Source organism: Centruroides vittatus, unplaced genomic scaffold, assembly GCF_030686945.1.
Source record: "Centruroides vittatus isolate TY-2023 unplaced genomic scaffold, ASM3068694v2 contig_3127, whole genome shotgun sequence".
In the NCBI taxonomy this organism is placed as follows: Eukaryota; Metazoa; Arthropoda; class Arachnida; order Scorpiones; family Buthidae; genus Centruroides; species Centruroides vittatus.
Genome location: NW_027122015.1, coordinates 280942 through 306517, shown reverse-complemented (window position 1 = coordinate 306517; position 25576 = coordinate 280942). Strand labels below are relative to the sequence as shown.

General features: G+C 31.6%; 1 protein-coding gene across 1 annotated transcript; it reads right to left on the bottom strand.

Moving 5' to 3' along the window:
* Positions 1 to 1872: 1872 nt before the first annotated feature.
* Positions 1873 to 22451, bottom strand: LOC136973273 (transforming growth factor beta receptor type 3-like). The gene is made up of 17 exons (XM_067267985.1): positions 22298 to 22451; positions 20090 to 20228; positions 13943 to 14067; positions 11081 to 11287; positions 10829 to 11000; positions 10583 to 10709; positions 9674 to 9872; positions 9301 to 9484; positions 8419 to 8631; positions 8078 to 8346; positions 7779 to 7994; positions 7239 to 7371; positions 7061 to 7157; positions 6782 to 6965; positions 6543 to 6681; positions 6244 to 6462; positions 1873 to 5545 (listed from the first exon to the last, which is right to left on the bottom strand). The coding sequence occupies exons 2-17, from the start codon at positions 20160 to 20162 to the stop codon at positions 5412 to 5414; spliced, it is 2691 nt and encodes an 896-aa protein (XP_067124086.1). The 5' UTR covers positions 20163 to 20228; positions 22298 to 22451; the 3' UTR covers positions 1873 to 5411.
* Between the last annotated feature and the right edge of the window lie 3125 nt (positions 22452 to 25576).

The window sequence follows — 25576 nt, the reverse complement described above, 5'->3', positions numbered from 1 at the left end:
AAACACATGGGTTGCCTTTGTTTTTGCAAAATTAGCAGCGAGGTCACCTGGTCAGGCCGACAAAAACCGAGACAAATTTTTTGCAGAAAAAAAATCTACAAAAACAGAGGTATTACTGTATTTTGTATTCCTATTTATTTTTAAACTTAGTTATTACTCAGTGTTGCAATATGATGATTACAGGCTAGACTCTCTTAGCTGCTAAATCGTGATGACATGTTTCTATTCCTACACTTTGTAGAGCATTGCAGTAAGAAATGTTATTAAATAATATATAAGGGTTTATTGATAAATATTATCCAACATTCTATCTCATAATTTTGCCAATTAATGTATGCTTTAAAAATTTGTAGCATTGCACATTCACTAAAACATTCTAAAATTTGTTATTAAAGTCTGCTTTTTGAAGACATTACAACAGAGATAACTGAATGTAGATTTTGTAATTTTTAATAATAATATCTGATTTGGAGTATGCAAGTGTGTCCTTTTGAAAAAGTATTCTATATTAAAATCTGATCATACAGTAGAATCTCATTTTAACAGATCACTTGGGCCACCAAAAAGCATCTGTTCCAAAAGTCCATTATATTTGATATTAGCAATGTCATATGGAATCTGTTTGTTTATGATGAAATACATCAGGAAGGTCTTCACAACTTGGAAATACTCTGTGGCCTTACTAAATTTTGGCACTGTATTTGGATCACCATCAGAATGTTCACTAAGTGAGTCTTCTTCAATTGTATCGGCCTGCTGACTCTCTTCGTACAATTCTTCAATTGTACATATCCCAGATGTAACAAGTGCATCATCAAACTATAGATTCCAAGAAACACTCAAATATTAACTAAGCATTAAAAAAACAGTTTACAACAGTTGGGGCTAGAAAAAAAAATCTGTTATTCAGAGAAAACAGTTGATCCACAATCTGTTAAAACAAGATTCTACCACATTTTTAAAAATTATTTTCACTAATAGATGATGTGCAATTTTATACAGATATGCATGCAATAAATTTATGTATGTTTAAATATAAACATCTACATTGCAACATAGATGTTTATACAGTGATATATTTATTATGTATAACAATAAATCTTAGCCTGCAATCATATCACAAGTCAATCAAATAGTTGAATTTAAGTCATTTGTATAATTCACTTTAAAATAGTTACGTTATTAGAATGGACATGCTGAACATAACTGGTAATGTGTCTAAGTCCTTGGTTAATTAATTAATTCAGATTTAATATTTAAATGAACCAAATTAATTTGATGATAGAATTAGCTCAAATTTTGGCACTGATTTAAATCATTATTTAAAATAAATATAATTCAAACATATATTTATCTAGCAGTATTATAGTTACTGTCTTGCTACAATTAAAAGATACTCAAAGTTATACTTATATGATGTGATTTTAATGAAACCTTGAAGAGTTCTTCTTATGCCTATTATAATTACTTTCTGCTGTATATAGTTTCCATTTATCGAACAAAGTAACTTTTAAACTTATATGCAAACTTAAAAATACTTTTTTTTTATAATCTTTCAGTAAGGACTTATTGTGACATCAATTCTCCCAATAACAACTGAAGATAATAATTATTCTGCTGAATGAAGCAGCAGATATATTGGTAGTGTCTTGCTTCTGGAAGATATTTCAGATGATCCGAACCGAAATATGAACAATAATTTTGAAAATTAGAATTACCGTATTTTACGGACTATAAGACGCACCTGAATTTTGGAGGCAATTTTTCGAAGAAAAAAGTGCGTCTTATAGTCTGTAAAATACGGTACTTATAATAACTTGAGTCATTCTTTTAATTATACAGAATCAAGAATTAAAAGTAATAAAAGAAAGATTCCAAGACATGAAAATTCTTTTATTGAAAAATAACTCTGTGGGCAGCATACATATATATGTATATACACTTCCATAGAGTAACAAAACTGATACAGGAACACAACCATGTAGTTTGTACGTATGAGACAGTTGCATCATAAAGTAAAAATATGGTTTATTTTTACACACAATTGTAACATACATGTTTAAAATGTACTAACAAAGGAACTGATTGGCTAACCTTACTGGTTTGTAAGATTAAATTTCTGTCTGTTCTGATGCTTACCATTAAAAAATTCATTTTTCTTAGGAACTTGTCGAGACAACATAAGCAACAGTAATTTATAGGAAGGAAATTCGAGGAACACTCGGCAGCAACAACAGGATTTATTATATTTCAACAGTGAAATTTACTTAATATTGTTTTTGCAGGAACTCTTCAGGAAGGAACATTCAGAGAGATAGAGCAGCAGTCAAACTGGGTAGAGTTAAAATGATTTTTAACAATCTCCTATACAAATCTCCCAATATGACACTGACTTAATATAGATATAACAGAAAGCATAAGAACAGACAGAAAAAATATACATATCTATGCAAACACATACATTTTTATTTGGTCATGATGTCTATGACAAATAGTATTCTTTAGTAGGATATATTTTATATCTGATGACACTGTTTTAATTTACTATGCTTCTGCACGCATGCAGATATCATTTTTACTACAGGCCCTACTCCAATAAACTACACGTGTATTAACACTTCAAACAGAATTATCATCTAAACACAATTGTGCATAATTTCAGGAAGAAGGTATTCCAAACTCCAACTTTTAATTATATTTATATATAGTTTCAAATACTTTCTTCTGATGTTGACTTCGCCATGGCACAAATACACAGGAACTTGGTTCATTGCACTTATCTTGGGCAGTTATTAAGTGCAGTAAAATAGGCATGATTGCAGAGGCATCATCTTTGGCTGTCATAGACATATAACCAACGTTATCGTTACGTGCGATTTCTCATTAACACCGAAAAATTATATACATGAGAAATACCCGTTAGCCATATGCTCGAAGCTTAGTAATGTCCAGACAAAACCAGATGGATATATATATATATTTTTTTTTTCTTTATAACCAATTGTAGAGACTAGATGTCATACTTTCAACATCTACAATTGGAAACAACAACTTAGAGATAAATAAATCCGATACAAATGATAGTTTTATATATTTATAAATGAAAATTATAAAAGGTTCTTGTGCAATATTTGGTAAATTTGTACTTAGGAAGAAGCGATACGACCTTTCATCTCTAGTAACCTGGCATAAAATTAAGCATTTCCTTTGGCGTAACATTAAGAAAAATCATATATAAGTGAATAAAAAAAAACTAGAGAATGAAAATTATATCTTTGGCATGAGGTAATTTTCATAGAGGCACAGTTTTTCAGGTACATTGTTTCATGTACAAGTATGCAAGAACATGAAGAAATGAAAGAATTTACTAACAAACAAATGTAAATTAATGGATACCAATAAATATTTACCAATAGAAACTTGAAATATAAAAATTTTCCAACATTCTGGTGTTCAAACAAATCAATAACATTAGGTATCTCAAACGTCTTTCAATAAAAATTAGGAACTATTTCAGTAGTTATATGGTGCCAAAGGAAATGTCAACAGATCGATTGGTCCTCCTCTCATTTATACATACCTTGTAAAAGACAAATACATGCTAGCAAATACTAATTTAGATGCTTTGAGTTATAGGTTTCTACTGGACATAGTAAGTAACATTTTTAAACATTTAGCAGGCACTATGACATGACAGACATGAAATAAAAATTCTAAGACGTAGGACTATTATAAGTACATACCTCTTCGTCCGGAAACGATGCATTCGAGGACGATACTTTCATTCTTCACATACGCGATAATCAAAAATATGTGCTCTTGAGTATGGAGCAGAAAACATACACATCTAGCAGTGCTACTAATATTTAAAAAATTAAGTTAATTTCAGCATTCCTGCAATACACTATCTTGTCAATTCTTGTATAAGAAGCAGCAGAATGCTTTCCTTCTAACAAAAATTACTTCCTTTTTTCATTCTTTATCCATCGCTAATTACCAAAACTTATCAAACTAACAGTCAAAAACTCAAAAGAATGTTCTTTTCCTTTCAGATTTTCATAATTTCAAGCTCTTGTCTAAATAGCACAATCCCTCTATCAGCACATACAAGACCATCATAATGCAGGCAACAATCTTCTGAGGTAGATCATTGAAAAAAGTAATATCTTAGAAAATATATATATATATATATTTCTTCTTCTTCTTATTAAGTACACAATTTAATAATTTATTGAAGGCATATTTGGTTTCTTTTATCTTATATGGACTTTTTAAAAGAAAAATACTACTCCACAGAGTCTTCTATTCTTGTGTGTAAATATATAATATATATAATTATAAATATTCTACTTTTACCATCCAGCAACACAGTTTTTTTGCTAAGTACAGGGAGCTCTATTCTTATTTAATAACTGCTAATTCATGTTGTTACCACCTTCCCACCCGTCTATACTTCGATTTTAATATATTACATGTTATTTATAGACTTGGTTAGAAAGGGGAAACAACACGGTGCACAAAAACTATGTTTTGTTTTCTGTTTGTGGAAAAGCAGTCTGCCACCAAAATAGAAGGTAAGTGCTCTTTGAGCTTAATTTTTGTTAAAGTTAGTTAAAGTACTGGCCGTAATGTCCCTAAAAGTAATAATAAATAGGAAAAATCTTCCCATTAAATAGTTTAATTGATTCTCACCGAATCGGAGGTAAGAATGTTATAAACTTGGTTTCAGTAACATTCTTAAATTGTGTTTTTATAAATATATGTATAGAAAAATTGGAACAACTGTTTGGCACAAAGAAACATTACAGATTGTTCTGTCGCTTACGTCATCTGTATGGCATAACTGCTTTTCCGTGTTTCTCGAAAGAAGTCGTGGAGAAGATAGGCACCGCCATCATCCGTGAATAAACAATACATATGGCAGACGATATGACTACAACAATGAAGGAACAACAGTGACAATAATTCAAATTGACCTGAGAGCAAACGAGGCCATACGGTACTATGTAAAATACCAGTATAAAATAGTGAGGGCCTCAACTCACCTCATGGAATGAGTTGAATCAGGAACTGATGCCATGCACAGACTTATGAAATAAGGCATTTGCATGACAATTACCATTTATAAAATGAGTAAGATGGCAAGAAGTATCGATCCGAACTTAATAGTTTTTGCATTTAAGATAAAAAAGTTTTTAAAAAATTGAGAATTTGTTAAATAATGCAATCTCTGTTTGAGAGAAGATCAGTACCATAATTATATGTCATCTGTACAAAGGCTGATCATCTTTCAAACAAACTATTGATATGTATTAGGTGAAGTTATCTATCATCTGCTAATCGGATCAGTACAGCTTGTGCTCCTACTCGTTACTGATAGACTGAGTATTCAAAGAGTCCATTAGGAAAATCTAGCCACAGGTATGAGATGTCATCGGTGCTTGGGAACTCGGAGTAGAACTTCCACTCTGACCAGAAAGATCACAGCCAGAATGGTGATGGCGATGGGGATTGTGCTGATGATTCTGATCCTGTCGTGTAGGATCTGAAACAAAAAAATTTTTTATTGTAGAAATCATATAAATTGATACAGTCTAAATGTTAATAAATTTGAAAATATGACAGGTCAAAACAAATTTAAAATGTGCTGATGCATTGTACTTATGTAACACTTCCTAAGACTATTGTAATTTGTAAAGATGATGATAAACTCCAGTAGTGGTATTTTCTCAATAGATCATACAATTATGCAAGTTTTGATTTTATGATGTAGATCTAATGAGTCATGGTTGAGTTTAGGATTGGATTGGATTATTTGCAGAAGGACTTTCCTGGACCAAAATTACCTTAACTCAGCCAAGTAAGCAACAAATTTTGAAAATAATTATAAAAGTAGGGAAACAAAATATACAAATAAGATAACTGGTTTATATAGCTCTCTGAAAATACTTAAATACAAAAACTTTCACCAGACAGCTGGCAATGACAAAACAAGTATACAGGATGATTCAAATTTCTGCATAAAAAAAAGCAGATCATGCATAAGAAGAAGGCATTAATAACGTGCATTCACATATAAATCACTGCATAATAAGATAAATCTTGAAAATAACTTATACAACATTGTTTTACAGTTCTAGTGTTAAGCTTGGAGTGAGCAATTTGACGAAATTGATACAGTACGTAACTGTAAAATTAACATTGTTCGCATGTATGTATAAGTACAAAAATGAAAACAATTACCTGTTCTAAGATGAATGAACCAGAGCAGCGACATTAAACCTGCACCCGTCACAAATGATGCAAATGCAATTCCTACGACCATTTCTGTCGAAAGACCGGCAAAAAGCAATCGTTGTGATCCCTTTTCTTTAACTTGAGCATTGCTATGAGTTTTCACTGTTTTATGTTTATCGGGAAACTCATTAGTTTTCTTTGTACTGTGACTAACATGAAATGAATCTACAGAAACAAAATATAAATTAATATATATGTCAGATGATGATAATTTAATAAAACTCAGATTTATCATCATCATTTACTTTTGGATTTTTCTGTTTTTGTTGAAGATACTACTTGGATAGGTCCACAAACTTCATAGCTAGCATAATTAGGCAAAGTTTCTGCATGAGATCTTGATCTTGTACCGGTATTAACACAATGGTCTTCGGGATTGACACACTAAATTCAATACAAATATTAGTAAAACACAAAATATCATACTTTATACATAAGAATTATACCAAAATCTTGAAACTTTTGAGAAGATCCATTAACTTACAGCAGTTATTCCATCAGTTTGAAGATAAGACAAAGAGCTACAAGGAATTAGATGACAATGTAAATAAAAACTATGATTCACGTGTTGTTCCTTCAACTGAAACGAAAAATAGCGCCGCTGATGAGTTATCTGTTTTCCTATTGATTCGGCTGATAGTAATTCGACGCTTCGATCAACAGGACATCTAAAAAGAAAAATAAACATATTTTTAGATTTTTCAAATTACTTACTACATCTACACTTAAATACATTTATAATGCATTAGTAAAGATATTTAACCTGTGCTGAAGAAGGTAGTGCCTTCTACTTCTATCATGATGATGGTTTCTAGCTTCTGATAACCAACATTGTTCTGGCATTACTCCAAAATAGGGGCCTGTAGAATACATTATTACATTGTTAATTTCTTAAATTTACTGGTGTGATTAAAGTTAAAAGATTTGACTGTCCAACTAACCAGCTTCGATTCCAACTTGGACATATATAAAATCTCTGACAACAACCTTCAATGGATAAGCATGTTGAGGCACCATGTGATAGAAATTCTTATCCAGATAGAGACGTAACTTGTAGGACTGTGGTCTGATGATCTGTAATATTTAAAATTTTAAGCATATATTTTCATTAATATCTATTAAAAATAATCAGTTTTTAGATCGGAATTATTAAACTGTGGAGTTCAATTAATTAGCAGTACAGTGCTTGATTTTAACTGAGTTATCTTACTTCCTCAGAATTCTAATTATCTTAATTTAGTATATTAACTTGCAATACTTCTATAAAAGCAAATGAAGTAAATACATGCTAAGATATTGTCTAAAAACTGTTAAGAACTTGAAATCCGTGAAAATTTTAACCCAAAATTCACATTGAACATTTGAAAATTTCCATTCAATAGTATTGTACTCAAATGAATTGCTACGGTTATATAAATTAATTCTCTGAATAGTATGAAGTATCAACAAAATGGAAATTCATAGAAAAAAGGTAATGTTACCTGTTCGCCCAAATTATGTTCCCTACGACCGACAGAGAGATTATAAACACATTGAAAGCTGAGAGGTATTAAAATACTGCTAGCATCATCGTTGTCGGAAGAATCATTTCCAGATCCAGTCTCGTCTAGAATATCTTCATCATCTTGTAATGTATCCATTGGAGAGTGAAGGTTTCTTTCAATATGTTCTTTTTTAGACTGAATCCAAAACAAAATCTAAAAGAAGAAATATTCATTATTATAAAGATGTAATTGAAAATAAAATACTTCTTATACTCTAATCATCTATCAGAAGATACCTGATTGTAATATATTTTCTTGTTTCTTTCAGTGACAATTCTGGAACCACAACTCTGTAAGGATGATTCAATGTAGTAGTGAGTTGAATTTGTTTGAGCTCTGCATGTTGGATCAGTCATGGTGATGTCTACTGTTCTCTCTTGTCCACCAATCATGGCTCTTAATGCAGATTCTACTTTATCCTGTGCAAAAGAAACCTTCACTCTACCATCCAAGCATCTTAGCTCCATTTCTTGTATCAATTGAGCATTTGGTCTTCTTTCTTCATCTATGTATCCAAGATTTATCATTATTATTATTTAAATAATATTTTTCATTTTATTTTAGATAGAGCACTTACTTTTATTGCTTCCTGATTTAGGAACCATGTAGGCTTTAGTTCCAGGAGATCTTAAACCTGATGACCATTTTGGAGCAGTTCCATACTGACTGATCATTCTTGCAAAAACTGAAGTATCTATAGACGAGGGTGGATCTGTAGAAACAATCTGACCCGCGGATGACTGGAGAGCAATCTGACCGCTGTCACTTTGGATGTTTTGTAATTTTTTGTCTGAAATTTTATTATTAAAATGCCAAATATTTATTATATTTATAACACATCATAAATTTATTTTTACATAAAGTTAATCATTATATATATCAGCAGTTCTTAACCGTTTTAGTGGTCAGCACCCCCTTGAATATGAAAATAAGCTCTTGCACCCCCCTTAAAAATGTGTGTATATTTTTTATTTAAGAAAACACATTTATTGCATAAACAAATGTGTTTATTTACAATATATATTACTATATAACATAAAAAGCAATATTTAAATTTTAATGGCTAGGTTGTTGTTCTTTATTCATAATTATTCTATTAAAACGAGGCTCCTTTTTTGAAAGAGCCACACATAAGTCGTCAGATGCATTTAAGCAATTTCTGGCTTTTGTTTTATGTGCAAAAGTGCTGAAAATCCCTTTTCATAATGGTAGGTGGTGGCAAATGGTAAAAATGTCTCTAGTGCTGCTTTTGCCAGTTGTGGATAAGCTTCTAACTGTTTACACCAGAACTGTTCTAAGTATAGTTTTTCAAATTCCATTTCCATATGCTCATTAGCTATTTTTTATTTTTTTTTTATTTTTTATTTTTTGAAATTTCTCTTGCATTCCTGGAAATGCTTTCTTGCACCCCACCCCAGGTTAAGAACCACTTATATATATATATAATGGCCATTATTACCTTTCTTTCCATCGACAAAGATGTTCACTTTATTAGCAGCTGCAGCTTTAGTCAATGTGAGAACAGGATTATAAAGACCTTCAGTTAAAACCAAAAGGCTCTCTGTGTCATTAGGAAGGCTCACTTGCTCTACTTGCATAGGTTGGTAATTTGGCAAGGATCTTGCTTCCACTTCTTGTTCAGACTATTCAAAAAAGTAAGATAAATACAGAAATTACATGTCAAATTAAAATTGTTTAACAGGATGACAGAATGGAAATGACTTAAATCCAGAACAGTTTGAGGTCTTGTCAACAGCAAAACTGTCCTGGAACTCTAAATTTCATTCTCAAATTCCAAAATGAAAAAAGTGATAGTGAAAAATATTAATTACCACAATAGTTAGGATTCCTTTTATTCCCCAAGACTGAACTTTCCATTTTATTGATGTATGACACTTCAAAACGATTAGTATATCTCTTTCAACAATGGGTTGGTTTAGTACGGATGCTTGAACTTCTCCTTGGGGTTGCAAATGGAGTAATATTTCACGGCTACCTGCGCTGTTTAGTAACTCTACTATATGTACGTCTCTGTAATATAAAATATAATTTTTAATGATGCTGTTTTGGGAATTATTCTACTAACAATTCAAACAATATCTGAAAATTTCAAAATTTTCAAATGCTAATTTTGAGATTAAATAATAAACTTTTTATTATAACTTTATAAGATAAATTGGGATAATAGTTTCAAAAGATTGATTAAAATATAAAGATCAAGATAGCTCCATGACGTATGGATTTTCTTAAAAAACATTTTTTGATTAACAAAATTTCTTGATCCTTATCATTAAATATAAAAATTGAAATATACTAGATGTATCTAGAAATGAATTGTAAGCCATGCATTGTCTTTCTCATTATTTCTAGCTTATAAAGTTGTGCTTAACATAAAAACTTCACAGTTACATTTAGATAAAGGTATAGCATTAACATATTTGATTACATTTTTAATACATTTAAGCATTACTTTAATCACAAAGTTTCTTGTGATCATTTCATTCCAAGATCAGGACCATTCCATTTCAAAACTATTCAGGATTCTGTAGTAGCAACAGGTCTATATCTCACGAAAGCTCTGTTTCCTGACTGTGGCTTGTAAATCCTTTAAACCCAGTGCTACTATAGAATCCTAGAATGATCCTGGTATTACTGTAATAAAATAATACTTTAAAAATAATACAAAAAACTGATTGTATTGTACTGTTTATGACATTTATCAAATATACACTGTATCTTACCTTGCATAAGAATAAAACTTTCTTTCTGCTGCACATCCTATTACGGGTTGTGGCTGAATATAGGAAGCCCAAACACGTTCTGTGGGAGCCATACTGGTTGTATCACATTGAGCAATGGTTTCACCATCTATGCAATTAAAAAGCAGCATGAATTTCTATTTTAGAAAATAGTATAGAATTAAATTATCAACAGTCCAAATATTCTGATCAGAGTAACCGGTCTTAAAATCATTTAAAAATTCTTACTTGTTCCCACAGTTAATGTGACAGTATTAGCCACAGATATCCTTGATAGGGATGTTACAGAACCATATTGTTGCTGTACCCATCCTAGTAATCTTCTGAGAGGTAGTTGTGGTTTTCTATTAGTAGATAACTTTAACGGTGCACTCGAAACTAATTGAGAAGGCTCGGTCACCTGAAATTTTATAATCGTAGATTTTATTTTATATTTTCGGTAGAATTTCGTACTCAAAAGATTAAGATTAAGATACTCACCACAACAACAAGTCTTGAGGAACTCGAAATTCTTTCAACGAACAATTGCCACATGACAGGATTCGTGGCATGTAACACAACTACAAGTGGTCCCGCGTGGGTGCTGTGTTGTTGTTGTGGTTTGATTAATAAGGACACTGTCGGCAAATAGTCAGTCAGGGAAGTTAGGTTATAACCCGAACTACCCAAACTGATCACATGAATTTCCTGTAAAACAGAAACTCATTTCATTAATTACTTATAACGAGCATATACATTTTTATACAAATGTTACCGATATTATAACAGAAAGAAGAATATTAATTCCAAGTGAAAATCGATCAGGAAACCAGAACGCCGAGATCGTATCCTAGAAAAATTGTCCTTCCATAATTAAATTCATTTTCAAATTCAATAAATGAAAAAGTTAAAGAAAATGGCAAAAGGAACTTATTTTGTTTAATAATGTTTTAAAATTATACAAAATACTAATGGATCCAAATACTGTATGTTATTACAAAGACCTTAAAAATCATTTATTGCCATTTCAATCGAATGCATTTGTGTATGAATTGGATTAAAGTAATTTATACTCATATTTCTCCTAAGCCGAACTGAAATGTATCATTTCATCAATTTCAAATATCAGTCCATATTTCTGAAGTGGTTATTACAGTTTCAAATGACCAAATGATGTGTTCAGAACAAATCCTTTAATCGAATATTCTTTAAATGTTTTCAAAGTTATCGTTTCCACCATTCAAACAGTTCTTTCTACACAAAGCAAATGAGTACACAATTAAAATGATTTGCCAATTTGAATTATTTCCTGCCGATCCATACCAGTTTACATCATTTGGTATCATTTGCCATTCAAAAATGATTTCTAATGATGTTTTTATTCGGCTTGTTTGCGTATAATTGCCCATATTTGAGGCAGTTATCAGGCAAAAATGCCTTATCAGCAAACAAGGATTTAAAGATCGGTGCTAGGAAATGACACCCAAATTAAACTTTTATAAAAGGGGCGATAAATATGTTAATTTTTACATCTTAATTTAAAATTTTATTTATATTTATGATAATATACAAGATGAATTATCTGGCGGTTGATCTAATCAATGATTGATGATTCACCGCTGAGGGTGATTCACAGTGGAAGTGAAAAACCCAGGGGTACCGATGAATAAAAGCGGTTGTACTTTTAAAAATTATACATTTTTTTTAACAAAAAAGTATTTCGTGTGTACAAAAAGCCATGGAGTAACTGGAACTGTGATTATTAACAGTTCTAGTTACTCCGCGGCTTCTTGTATATTATATAAGCACCCAAGTTGGATGCGATCTTTGAGCTTCCTGTTTCGGCTCACAGATGGCGCAACGGTCTTGTCTGGGAGCGCGAAGTGACAGAGGACGTAACAATGGATCTTTAATTGCATCATACATCGAAGTAAATGATTTCTTACGAAACCAGAATCAAATAATTGCTATATTTTTCTACTGAATAGAAACGTATTTGTAAATAATTATATATAATAACGGGTGTATCTTTTATATAATACATATAAAAATTTTTAATACATAATTATGGGTGTGTTGCTGAAAATACAAGTATTCTTGTCCCTTTTGTGCTGATTATATAAGAGAAAAATCGTCCCTTTTTTTATCTTTTGAATTTAGCAAGTTTTGTGAGCCACATTCAAAATTTTAGATCCGCATTTCTTATTTCGAAGAAAGGATAAGGCTAAATGTGCAGGATCTTGCGAATTAAGATTCGAAATTTGAAATTACAGTGCTCACTGAATGTATAAAATATTGAAGAAACTTGAAAAAAATCATTTTCGGATGATAAATGTGGTGAAGATATCGCTGCTTTGCTTTGATAATGTCATAATTAAAAACAAAAATCTGTTAATTTTACAAGGGAAGCATTTAAAACTAATTGACTAACAGCTGAATACAAGTTGATGAATTTTGATGGGAATCAAATGGAGGTAGAAGTATGCCATTTTACATGATTAAAGCAAAAAAATTTTTTTTTTTTTTTTTTGTTGTGTCACTATCAAAGCAAAGCAGCGATATTGAGACTTTAGTTTGAAGAAACGATGTTTTTCACCGTCGTGCCTTCGAATTATCATAAATATCATTAAATATATAATAATGTTTACGATAATTCTCCACAAATTATTTCTCTTTAAGCATTAAAACCATCAATGGTTAATGTTTATTTCGCCAAATTGTAAATTTCTGCGAAATTCGCGACAAAATGCCTAACTTTGCAACTACATTTTAAATATATTTTAAAATCGGATGCATAAAACTTCGCCATTCTGACCCCTTTAATCGGTATTCTGTATGATAAAGTTCTTTGTTGATTATTAATTCATTAAGAATCAGATTTTAAAAGTTGATTTACAAAAAGATAAATCAATAAAACTAGATTCAAATCTGTGTTAATTCTAAAAACTCCCGATAAAAACTTTGCTAAGCAACATAGGGAAACGAGGGAACAAAGCATCAGTTTTCCTTTGTGAAATGGGCCTCCAGAAAGCCATTGATGGTTATACAAAAAGAGGGCTTTAAAGGAATCCAAAATAGGTATAAACTCTTCTACAGTGAGAAAATTCTCTTATTTTCGTTGCATAATTTGAATATTTAAATGTACTTCGTATAGTTTCATCTACTACGAAACCATGCAATTCTGTAATTTCTTTCTAAGTGAATCGTTGAATTGCATATTCATAGTATTGATTTAGTTAAATCCAAACAGTATTGTACACAGTTACAGCAGTTACAATTTCCTTGATTTGAATGGCTTTAACCATAAATTTCCATAATATTACCCATAAATTAGCCACAACTTCTATAAATTACACAACTTACCTGAGAAGTTGAAGTGATATCCTGGCTACTGCATCCAGTCACTATCGCAACTTGATCCAGAATGGGTGTGACATAAGGAGATTGGAACTGACGTTTAACAACGCAACTGGATGTGAATCCATCGTCTATAAATACATAAATCTTTTTTAGAATTTGAGGCATAAATTCTGCACTGTTCTAAAAAAGAAAAACCTGTTGAACTGATACATCAGGTGAAGTTATGCGAGTTGGGAGTGACGTCCTTGATCCCCAATCGAAGGGGGGTACAAGGAGGAGAGGATAGGGTTGAGTTAACCCTTCCCTCTCTACACGGGAGGGAAGGGTTAAATCATTCAATTGACTCGTGACGCACGTGACGCAGCCCTATGGGGCAGCACACGAAAGGGTTAAATAGACGATTCGGGAGAATGCGGAAATACTCTTTGACATCTTTTTTTGTGTATCAATAAGAATTTCCATCTAAAAAAACCTTTACGGACGTTTTTAATGTGAAAATTCCTACTGACCACTTTTTACACGAAAATTCGACTTTTAGATATATCAACGACCTTTTCTACCTAATTTTTATATCTAAAAGTTATGATTTTTGAGTTCGTAAATGACTTTTTTACATGGGAATTCATCAATTAGATATTATGGATTTTTTAGGTGATGGTCTTATTTTATATTTAAAAAATATCACCATCTAAAAACTATTGCTTAATATTAAATGTATGATTATAAACATAAAGAAACATTTAAAATGTAAACAGCTGGCTGAATGATTGCCTTTAACATCTGGTCCCAGGATGAATCACTAAGCAACTAATCTTTTATACTTTCTTCACACCTCCCAGCATTACTATCCTACCTCGATAAAGCGTTTATATATATCTAAATTGAAATTTTGATGCGTAATTTCGAGAATTTTTCGAATTAAGTAATTGTGAACACCAAATAATAGGTTTCTTTGTGATGAGTCATAGCCGCTTGTAAAGTTCATTCGAGCCAATTATACCGGTATCGATTTACAAAATTTCATCAATTGGTGACTAATACAAAGTTTAAATTTATTTTAATTAATTTAGTTTACGGAATTAATCGAAACTACGATTTGAATATATCCGTTTAACTCAATAGCGATCGTAGAATTTGATGCAAAGAGTACATTGAGGCTTGGCTTATATATGTGGATCAAGCATCGATTTTGAGTCGATGCTCGATCTACATTTGAATCATTCCAGATTTTGTAATAAAGTTTGATTCATCGCTCGAATGAAGGGTGTAGAAGAAATAGTACAGTTTAACGTGTAGACTAATTTCCGAACACGAAAACAATCCGATAGCGTGGAAAGCACCACTAAGTTTATTTATATCCAAAAAAGATTTGTGTTTTACGAGTGTATAAGGAAATCGAGCAAAACCAGATGTTCACTTCTCCTCGCTTCCTGAGCAAAAAATAAAATTAAAAAAAAAGCAGCACAAGAAAGGCAACCTGCTCGATCGTCATGGCAACAATAAGGGATAAAATCGACTCGATCCGTTTCACACAAACTCCCATCTGTTACCTCATCGTCGACGTCCATCTGGTTCCCACCCATCAGTGAGGGGTTCGGAAGAGAATAAAAAACCCTCACAAAAAAAGCGCGTCCCCTATTGGTAGGGGAAGAGCTCCTGTTAGCCCCTGGGGAAACTAAGGGATAGAGAGGAAGAGTGGGGAGTGTGCACACAAAAAAATGACCTAATCTCCTAGCCAGGTGATTTTATGCAGTCCCCCTCGGGGTTTCGGGGTTTGGACCGTGAGAAAGAAAAAAAAATACATCGGGGATCAAAAAACGAGGGAAGCACCTATAGAAGCATTTTTTTTAACTCCCCTCCCCGGGTCCTGGATTTAAAACATTATATAGCTATTGTTATACTATGACCTATCACAGCTGTTACTGTTCACCTTCGTTAAATATTCCAAAAAAAAAAACTAGTTAATATAACACGTTAAAATCATTAATTTCGGGTCTTGTTAATTGCAATTAACACGAAAATCGTGAGCATTTTTGGTAGTGACTTTTTAGAAAGCGATTAAAGTAGCGTTATGTTTCACTGTCTTGTTATCATTTAACAAGGATATGAAGATAACGGTGATGAATGTTGTTGAAGTGATTATCGATGTGATGATTCTAAGTTCAAGACAAAGGAGGATAAAAAAATCACTTAATTCTGCTCATGAGGACCATTAAACGGAACTAAAATGATTACTTCTTATCGCTAAAGATCTTAATCAGATTATATTCTAAAAATACTACAAATGATCACCAGCAGCTTGTCGATTTTTTGAAATCAAAGATAATCTACAACGTGACAATATATAGAAGATTTTATGTGTATTTATAGACATAACCTCTTCTAAAAATTATTGAGGAACATAAAATCAAAGCCATAGCTCAATTTTATATATTTTTAGAAGAGATAAAAGCTTTTTTTTTTTTTTTTTGAAAGAAAATTGATAAATTTAAAGGGAACTGCCGGATGGTTGGTTTCTATCATTATAACCTAGGTCGATGCAGGGAGGGAGAATTAGGGAGTCGACCAGGAGACGAGGGGTGTCGAGTATTGATCTCCTCGACCCTCATCTTGTGACCGAGTTCCCTCCAGCTCTACGAAAACCAAATCAACCGAAACACCCAACGTCCTCCCTTTGACTAAATCCATCCATTCGTTTACTAGTTACTTACTACCCATCTAGACATTGTAGTAATAGTTACTGCTACGGTAATATAACACAATAGTTTACTAAAAGGGAAACTGTTTACGTATATATATATAACTTGAGCTATTGATGTATCCAAAAAGACACCAAAATTACAAAGTTAGAGATAAAAAATGATGAATTTTCTGATAAAATTCCAAAAAGTACAGGGGTTTTTTTTTGGAGAAAATTCGAATTTACAACTGTTTATAACTCTTAAATTTCGTTTATATCTTATAATTGATTAGGGCTTGGATTACGTTACAGATCGTCATTGTTTATCCATTTCAATCGAGATTCTGAGTCACCATTCAACGAAACTTCTTGGCAAACTAATAAATCTGATTCTGTTATAAATTTCAAATGATCTATAAGTAAATTCATAAAAATATCCAGATAAAAATATTGTAAGTCGGAATTCTGAATCACCAAATCGATTTTTCTACTTGAAACCGGAACATTTCACTCTCTAAGCATGGCTCTATAGCACTATCTCGAGCCATAGGTACCATAAAAATCAATTTTTATCCCAATCAAATTATTACCACGTTTAATCAAAATCAGTATAAAAAATGTCCGATTTTATAAATAAATAAATCAAAGTCCTTAATTACGATTAAAAATAAATATAATTATCCACTTAAAAGACATTTAATCCGTGCAGGAGTTCATAAATGAAGTCATTCTAGTGTCACTTGTCAATCCTCCATTGTTTGTTTACACTACGTGCCCACTCATTAAGAAAAAACGAAATGAAAAAAACAGGCCTGCCTCGAGGGAGAAGTATTCAAGTGAGTGGAATGCAGATAACCTGTTAACCCTTTATCGCAGGGAGCTCAACCCTTTCGTTTCCCTACCCAACTGGAGGGAGGAACACAATGCGTCAACCCTTTGCCTACTAAAACTTCCGCATTCAGCCAGGACTCAGCTGATCCTATTCATTAAGTTGTGGTATGCCGATCAGGAATACACTCAATTGTATATTTCTTTGTTTTCTGTGGGGGGAAAAAGAGATCCTTAAAGGATCGTTTACGGATTTTTTGTACAGAGAACAACAATAAAAAATTTCTGATTACGTACATTTAACATCGAAAATACAAAAAAAATATCAAAAAATATTGTATTTTTAACACAAAGAGATTCTTGTAAGAGGGAAAAAACAGACTATTTTCTTTGTTGTTAGCAATTTGGGGGGGTTTAAGTGACGTCAGTGATACAATAATAACGATTAGTTATATTCAGCAATGATTCATCCCGACTTTCGGACATGATTAACGCTCAGGGGTCGTGTTCTGTGCTGATGACTATAGATTGAACGTGGCGATGATCGATGAAAATTCGTTTTGACTTTAGAATTTTACTTTTTGTAACACAAATTTTATACATTTTATTCCTGTTATAATTCTTAATTCAGTCAAAAAGAATTAGTCTTTTAAAAACCCCGATTTCTTTTTTTGCGCCTGACCATACGTTTTCCTCTTATAAATTTCCAACTTTTAAGAAATAGTGTTAATAATGTCCCTCTTTGGGTAATTTTATGACATTTCTTGTCCATTAGAATATAATGCCTTGGTGCGATGTATTTTACAGTTAAGTGAATTGGAGCATGGCGCTAACTTCAAGAGCACGGTGTTAACAGTTAAAAGCGTGGTTAAACAGCGTGAATGATTGTCATTCGTTGCTGATTTTTATGACATTTCTTGCTTATTAGAGCATAATTAATGCCATTATGAAAATATATTTTATAGTTAAACGAATTAAAACGTAGCAACAAAAGTCAAGAACACGGTGGACCACGCTCTTATCTTTGTCTTAAAGCGTTAAAAATCACCCAAAAAATGACAGTTATTATGATATTCCTTACCCATTAGATCATAATTAATGCCCTCGTACAATATAGCTTATAGTTAAATGAATTAGTGCATAGTTCAACTTCAAGAACTTGGTGTTAAAACATAGGTAAATAGTGTTATTAACGACCATTCATTGATCATTTTTAATGCATTTCTTGCCCGTTAGAGCAAAATTAAAGCTCTTATGCGATATATTTTGTATTTAAATAAACAAGACAAGGTGCTAACCTTAGAAACCATTTTTCTAGTTAAGAACATGTTGTTGTTCCTAATGCGTGAAGATTATCTTTCAACGGATCGAACAGAAGAAATGAGTAAGTGATAAAATGGTTAATTGTATTGAAAGAGGAGCAGCTGGGCCAACTGACCAGTTTGAACGCAATCCCCTTTTTAAGAATGGGAACACAGCGGAGGATCTGACTAGTGATTCATACCCGGGCCCCGAGAGGCCTCAGAAAAGGGAAAAACCGGGGAACGGAAACAACAAATTCGTCACCAAATTTCGACATTTTACAGAAATTTGCTCCAATTTTCATCTAAAAAAAAAACACCCAACAAATAAACACTTGAAGAATTCTTTCCAATAAACTCATTTCCATAGAAACATACACGAAATTCTAATTAGTTTCTAATGACGAGGCATTATTAACTAATTATCTGTAACGAGAAACACAATTCATGTTTCGTTTGATTTTTATTCAGGAAGACAGCTAAATTTCACGAATTTCACGAATTATGTAAAAATGGAAATTAAATTGGAAATTTATACACGAACGAAATTATTAATTAGAAATGACACAAAATAAATTATATTTCTGTGAAATTTAAGAAGAAAAATTTCAGAAAACACGTGAAATTGTGAGAATTTCGTTAAAAGTGGGTCAGATTAAGTAGTAAGCCAGCACAAAGTAATTGATTCACCAGCTTTACACCACTGTAAACAAAGTACAGAATTTCATGTAGAGAGTGAAATTTCTTACAAAAATAATAAATAAATTCATTTATATTTTAAAAATATATTTGATTTAAGAGATTTATAAATAATACAATTATATATATATATAACATGTTTGATTACTTAATAAAAATAATTTTTTGAAAGATTTTGTTGTTATATCAGAAAAATGGTTTTTTTTAGTGGATCACCGTCAATTCTTACGATGACTTTTAAAATAAAATCAGAAAAAATAACATTAAAACCCATTTTTTAGTCACTTGTAACTAAATATTCAACCGAAAGATAATTAATTTTAGTCAATCCGAGAGAACACGAAGGAAAAAAAATGAGGGGAAGACCCAAAAAAAATCGAATTTCCAAAAAAGAAAATCGGGAAATAACTAACCAGTAGCCACGTGACTCGTTTCCCTGACAACGGATGCAGCTCGCGATATTGAACTTATCCATCGTGAAGCCATTACCATGGCAACCTAAGCCAAGCCATTCAGACAATAAATTCTCCCTCGCGCGCTCCCCACCACCACCCGTTTTTGGGTATTTGTTAAAAAAGAAAAAGACATTAGTTTCGTGTGTTAAAAAAGAAAAAGTAGTGTTTTGCGTAATTTAAAACTTACCAATAAGTCCCGTTAACGTCACAGCCGCAATCCGGGAAAGGAACGTTACCAAAACTGCTAAGTACGTGGCCATAATTTCCACCAGGTCATGACCACCTTCACAGAAACTCAATTGTCTCTATGAAAGGTATACACCGACCTAAACATTAAAAAAAAATACACATTTAAGTGATTTACACCTGATTAATTCAATTATCTTGTAAAAAAACACATTAGAAAAAACATCTAAAAGAGACTTTTTAATGTTTTAAACCTATAAAACGAAGGCTTTTTTGGATATGATTTTTTTAAAATATGATTGTTCACTTGGAAATAAATCAAGATAATCCATTTTTATTGTAAATCTGTAAATTATAAACCTGAAAATCTTAAAATAAAATAGTTATAGATTCACTGTAAAGCTGGAAATACAGTAAATGAAGAGCGTGGAAGTAATGCTTTGTGTAGTGAACATGGAAGTACTGTAGTTTCGTGTCGAGAGCGTAGAAGTAAATGTTTTTGTGTTGGGAGCATGGAAGTGTCGTGTAGAAACGTTTCGTGTTGATAAACAAAGTAAATAAATAATTCCATCTAAGAACGTGTAAGTAAATCTTTTGTATTGTAAATTAATTAAATAGCGTAAGAGTATACATTTTTAGCATCCTTCACCAACGATTCCCTATTCTTGGGTGAGAAAAAAGTGAGAATTTAAGGTTTTTTTTTAAATTCAGGAATAAAATTTTAAAGTTCCTTTTTTTTGGATGGTAGTAGCTCCGATTTTTTTTTTGTTCCTTTCAGTGCAATGAACAGTGAGGGACGTTTTGGGGACAATATCCCGACCCCAAGGGGAAAATGGGAGGGGGAACATCCAGCTGCCACTTTTCCCAAGTTGGGGCGAATTTTAGGAAATGCGATATGGAAGCAGGACTAGGGGGTGGGGATCCCTCCAAGCAAACATCTATTGTGAACATCCTGGTTGCTATTGTCCCCATCTTCCATCGTTTCTAACAAAAATACGAAATATATTTTTTTAAAAAAAATTTTAATGTTAAAGGTTCTCGTGTCGTTAAAGAAACACACTTTTTGGGGGTTTTTTTGTAACATTAAAAAAAAATCGCTGTAAATTTGTAATCTTGTTAAAGAAACGTGACGGTAAATTAGCCAATTAGACGTGGTACAACGTTCTGTTCTACTCGCTTTATATTCTGCCATTTTCTAAAAAACTGTATCAAAAGATACCGGAGTAACCTACATTTGACGTCGGAGGATGCAAAATTTCTTAAATTCTCTATCAAAATTCAACTGGAAACATTCATTTTATGACGCGAAATAGAATGGAATCTAAAAAATTTCTCTCCAAGTCGTGAACACGCCGAAAGTGAAAGGATATTAACCGGATTTTCATTTGCCACTAAACAGTTGGCATCCGAGTGACAAAGAAATCGATTTGCAAGGATCGTTTCGTGAGGATTTGAAAAATTTCTTACGACAAAATTCACTTTTTAAATGAATATATAAACCAAATTATCGACAAATTTAAATCTGTCAAATGCTACCATTAATGGGCTATTGTCGGGGTACATTTATGAAGATTTCGAAGAAATCGTGTCCGTAAAATTTTTGGAAAATAAAACAAAGCATACATTAAATTTCTTAAAAAAAGAAACTATTATTACAAAACGAGATGAAGCGTTAGACAATTTACATTCTATACAAATCTAAACTACGACAGAAGCAACGAAAATGTGTCTTTGGAAAACAAAGATCGAATTTAGAGGGTTTTCCCACGAATTTTTTTTTTTTTTTTTCCAAATTCGGTGTAATTCTTCCAAAAAGATTGTAATTTACATTTTGTCTTTATGGAAAATGATCAAAGAACACCGAATTTCGTTGCTTCTAATATTCTTGGTGAACAATTTCGGTGGTATACAACAATAAAATCATCACTAAAATTAGAGAATATTGTTAACGAATAATTTTTGGTGCGTTTTAACAATAAGAAATACACTAAAACTAAAAAGGTATAGTGCTTATAGAGTACAATTTCTTATGTGTTAACAATAAGAATCGCATCGGGATGCTTACGGTGAATAATATCCTACATGTTAACAATAGGTGCCCAATTAAATACAGTGTTCTTAGTTTGTTAATGAGTGTGCTGCGATTACACTTAATAAGTGCTCGATTAAAAAATGTGACAATTAATAGAAATGGTATAAATTGACTTACCTTGATTAATAGGAACAATAGTTATGGAAATCCCCTAAAATCAGGGGGGACGAGATGGTTAGTCCTAGTAACGTCCCGACATGTCACACCTCACCATCTCACTTGCGAAGCTTCTCGAGTTCTGTCATTCACATCCAGCTGCCTCCCCTCCACTCTCCATCATCGCGTGACGTCACAAGTTCTCCTGTAAATCGCCATCTGTTGTCAGAAATGAGAACTTGACGAGGGTGCTCCCGGTCACGTGATTTTCCACTTCCGTGATGGGTTACATCTGGGAAATGGAACGTTTTGAAAAGCGCGTGCCACAGAACGAGGAAGAAAGGAAAAAATACACGTTTGCGTGTAGTGAAAATTCGGAAATTTCGCTTTTTAAATTCAATAAACGGTGTCAAAACATTTTAAAATAATAAATTTCTGTCACGTAAATGTTTTTGTGTAATATAAAAACACTACTTTTCGGTATTATTTTCCTTCTTTTGTATGGAAGGATTTTAATTTTAAAAAAAGAAATAAATAAGATAGAAATAGAAACGAACGGACAAACAATAAGGAAAGCTTTTTTTTTTCCTTCCTTGAAATTTCTATAAAAATTAACGATTAAGTAAAAGATTCCTCCATATCAAAATGTAAACATGAAGCAGCTGCTATTGGCATTTTCAGAGAAATCTCCTATTTATTTACTTATTTTGTTAGAAATGTTTTAACGACTTACAAATAAGCACGTTTATTTGATCCAGCAGAAATTTTACTACATTTTTTTACTTCCACGTTGACAATGTGGAACTTTCTACCATAGAACCGTAGACTTTAACCGTAATGCTTAATTCTCTGCCCACTAAAAAATTACTTAAGTAAATAATAAATTGTTACAGACAAATTTTTAAATTACAAAACGATTGTTTAATTTATTTTTGAAAATTATTGTAAAAAAAAAAAGAAAGAAAGAAAAGCGCATTTTACATAATATCATCGTAATTTGTGGGCACTCAATTAAGCTCTTCCATCCTCCAAGCGAGCATTAAGAACATCCCTCTCCCTAAATTATGCACGTGCGTTCATCTACTCCCACTCTATATTCTACTTATCACGGAAAGAGAAGGAATTAAATACTGTACTTTGATTCAGTAAAGACATCAATATTTACGATTTTGATAATGTTCTTCGTGAATATTTCTTTGGATACATTGAAAATATCTTTGAATGTGTTCACAAAATACGTAAGCATTGATTAGACATTCTCAGGACCACCCAGAGTAACCTTTGGGTATGTCTAATCAATGCTTATGCAAGATATTTCTGAGAATGAGGGCCAGGGGCAAAACACATATAGGGGGCCCTACAGCGAATTAAATTACCGTATTAAATTAAAGGAAGTAAACAAAAAATGGGGAAGAAAGCCCAAAACTGTTTCAGATCCCAATAGAAAAATTGTTTTATACTAAATTGTACTACTTCTTCCAGGCCCAGGGCAATTTTTGCTTCTTTTTCTCCCTCCTCGGGGCTTCTCTGCCTATTCCACGTAAGCATTCATAAGATTTACTTTCACTTTCCTCTTCTTTAAGTGCTTACGTAACACAGTACTTGAATGTCCTCTTTATTGTATTAATGAATTACGATGTTTACTTTAAAGATACGTTCGAAAAATTGCATGCCCTTAATCTTATTGATAAACTTTTCATCATAAATTAATATTTAAATTATATTTGTAGTATTAAATATAATGAAGTTAAATCATTCTATATCAGTTACTCTTAATTCTACAGTACATAAACTTATAACACATTTTAAAGAATAAAAATCAAAATAAAATACCCAGTATTTAAAATCGATTCATAATTTAATTTTTAAATTATTATTATCGTATAATTTATAAGGAATGAGCTTTCTTACATATAAAATTTTGACATTACGAGCTTTAATTTTAATTAAAAAACAGCTTAAATTATTAATATAAATAATAATATTTATATTATTTACAATACTTAACCGTAAATTTAGAAAAAACTACGGTAAAAATAAAGACACGACTCCAATTTAAGTTATTAGAAAATGAATTGTATAAATTGAAGGCTTTCGTTTGAAGTTCTTTGCCATTTTTCTTAATTATAAAAATAAATTATGTTATGTACAATCTTGCATAAAGTAAAAAGTAAAGTAGCGATAAAAATATTCATTTTAGAGGTAATTACACTCGATACGAAGGGAGGTAAGTCGACGTGAAGAGGTGTCACGTTAACGTTTAATTAATTCTAGACGAAGTTAAATGTGTTGTATCAGATCACTCCCTTCGTGAGGAGGAAGTAATTTGATACAATACTCTATTAAGTGAATAATTATTCTTGTAGAACGTCATTAAAATATTCGACAAGCTGTAAAACTAATTAAAATGCTTAAGTAAAATATAATTTAAAAAATCATTTAATCATCCTTACCTAATCCCTACCTTTATTTGAAATGGATTTTGCCAAGTACATTTTAAAGTTATATTAAAAAAATTAAATAATATTTTAATAATTCCTATAAAAATTATTATAATGTAATTATTTAAAAGTATAATTACTTTTTTCAGTTGTTATACGTTTTTTAAACATATAAAAGTGACACCTCTTTACATCAACTAGTGACATTTTATGAATGGTACTTGTAAAATGAATGATTGGTACTTTTAAATTAGTAAATAACTAGGTAAATAGTATTAAAATAATTAAAAATTAGTAATAAATTTTAATTTAGGAAGTTTGGCAGCTCATGATTTGGGTGAAAGTATGCAAACTGTTTTTTAAAATACGGTAAAAGATCACGTTGACTTTCTAATATCTCCATGTAAAAAGAGAAGGAAGAAGGGAGAAACAAGTAAGATAATTTATCAAATTTTAATTATTATTATAAACAATGCAAGATAGAAAATTGGCCGTGTTGGTCCGCGGTCTTATTCGTTTACTATAAATAACTAAAAACAAAAGTGGATCACATGTTCCACCGACACGTGTACTTACTTCCAAGCAGAGTTCATGCTAAACAGAACAGATAAGATTCGTGTTTTTTTCTTATTTCCATGGCTTTTGTATAATATATGAGTACATACAGGACTTAAACATAAGCTAAACAAGCTACAGTTTAGTCTTACGATATTAGACTATTGTTTAGGATCGCAGCAGTTTAAATCTAGCCCAGTATATACGTGTTCTTCGTAGAAGTTGTTATACATGCAATACATATTTTCATGTGGAAAAAATCAATGTTTTTAATGCTATAAAAACATTCTACATACGGGAAAGT

Coding starts and splice junctions, on each gene's coding strand:
- LOC136973273 (XM_067267985.1), bottom strand. CDS start 20,162: ATGGCCACGTACTTAGCAGTTTTGGTAACGTTCCTTTCCCGGATTGCG. Junction 14,068..20,089: donor GACGTTAACGGGACTTATTG/GTAAGTTTTAAA, acceptor ATGTATTTATAG/ACGATGGATTCACATCCAGT. Junction 11,288..13,942: donor ATATCACTTCAACTTCTCAG/GTAAGTTGTGTA, acceptor TCTGTTTTACAG/GAAATTCATGTGATCAGTTT.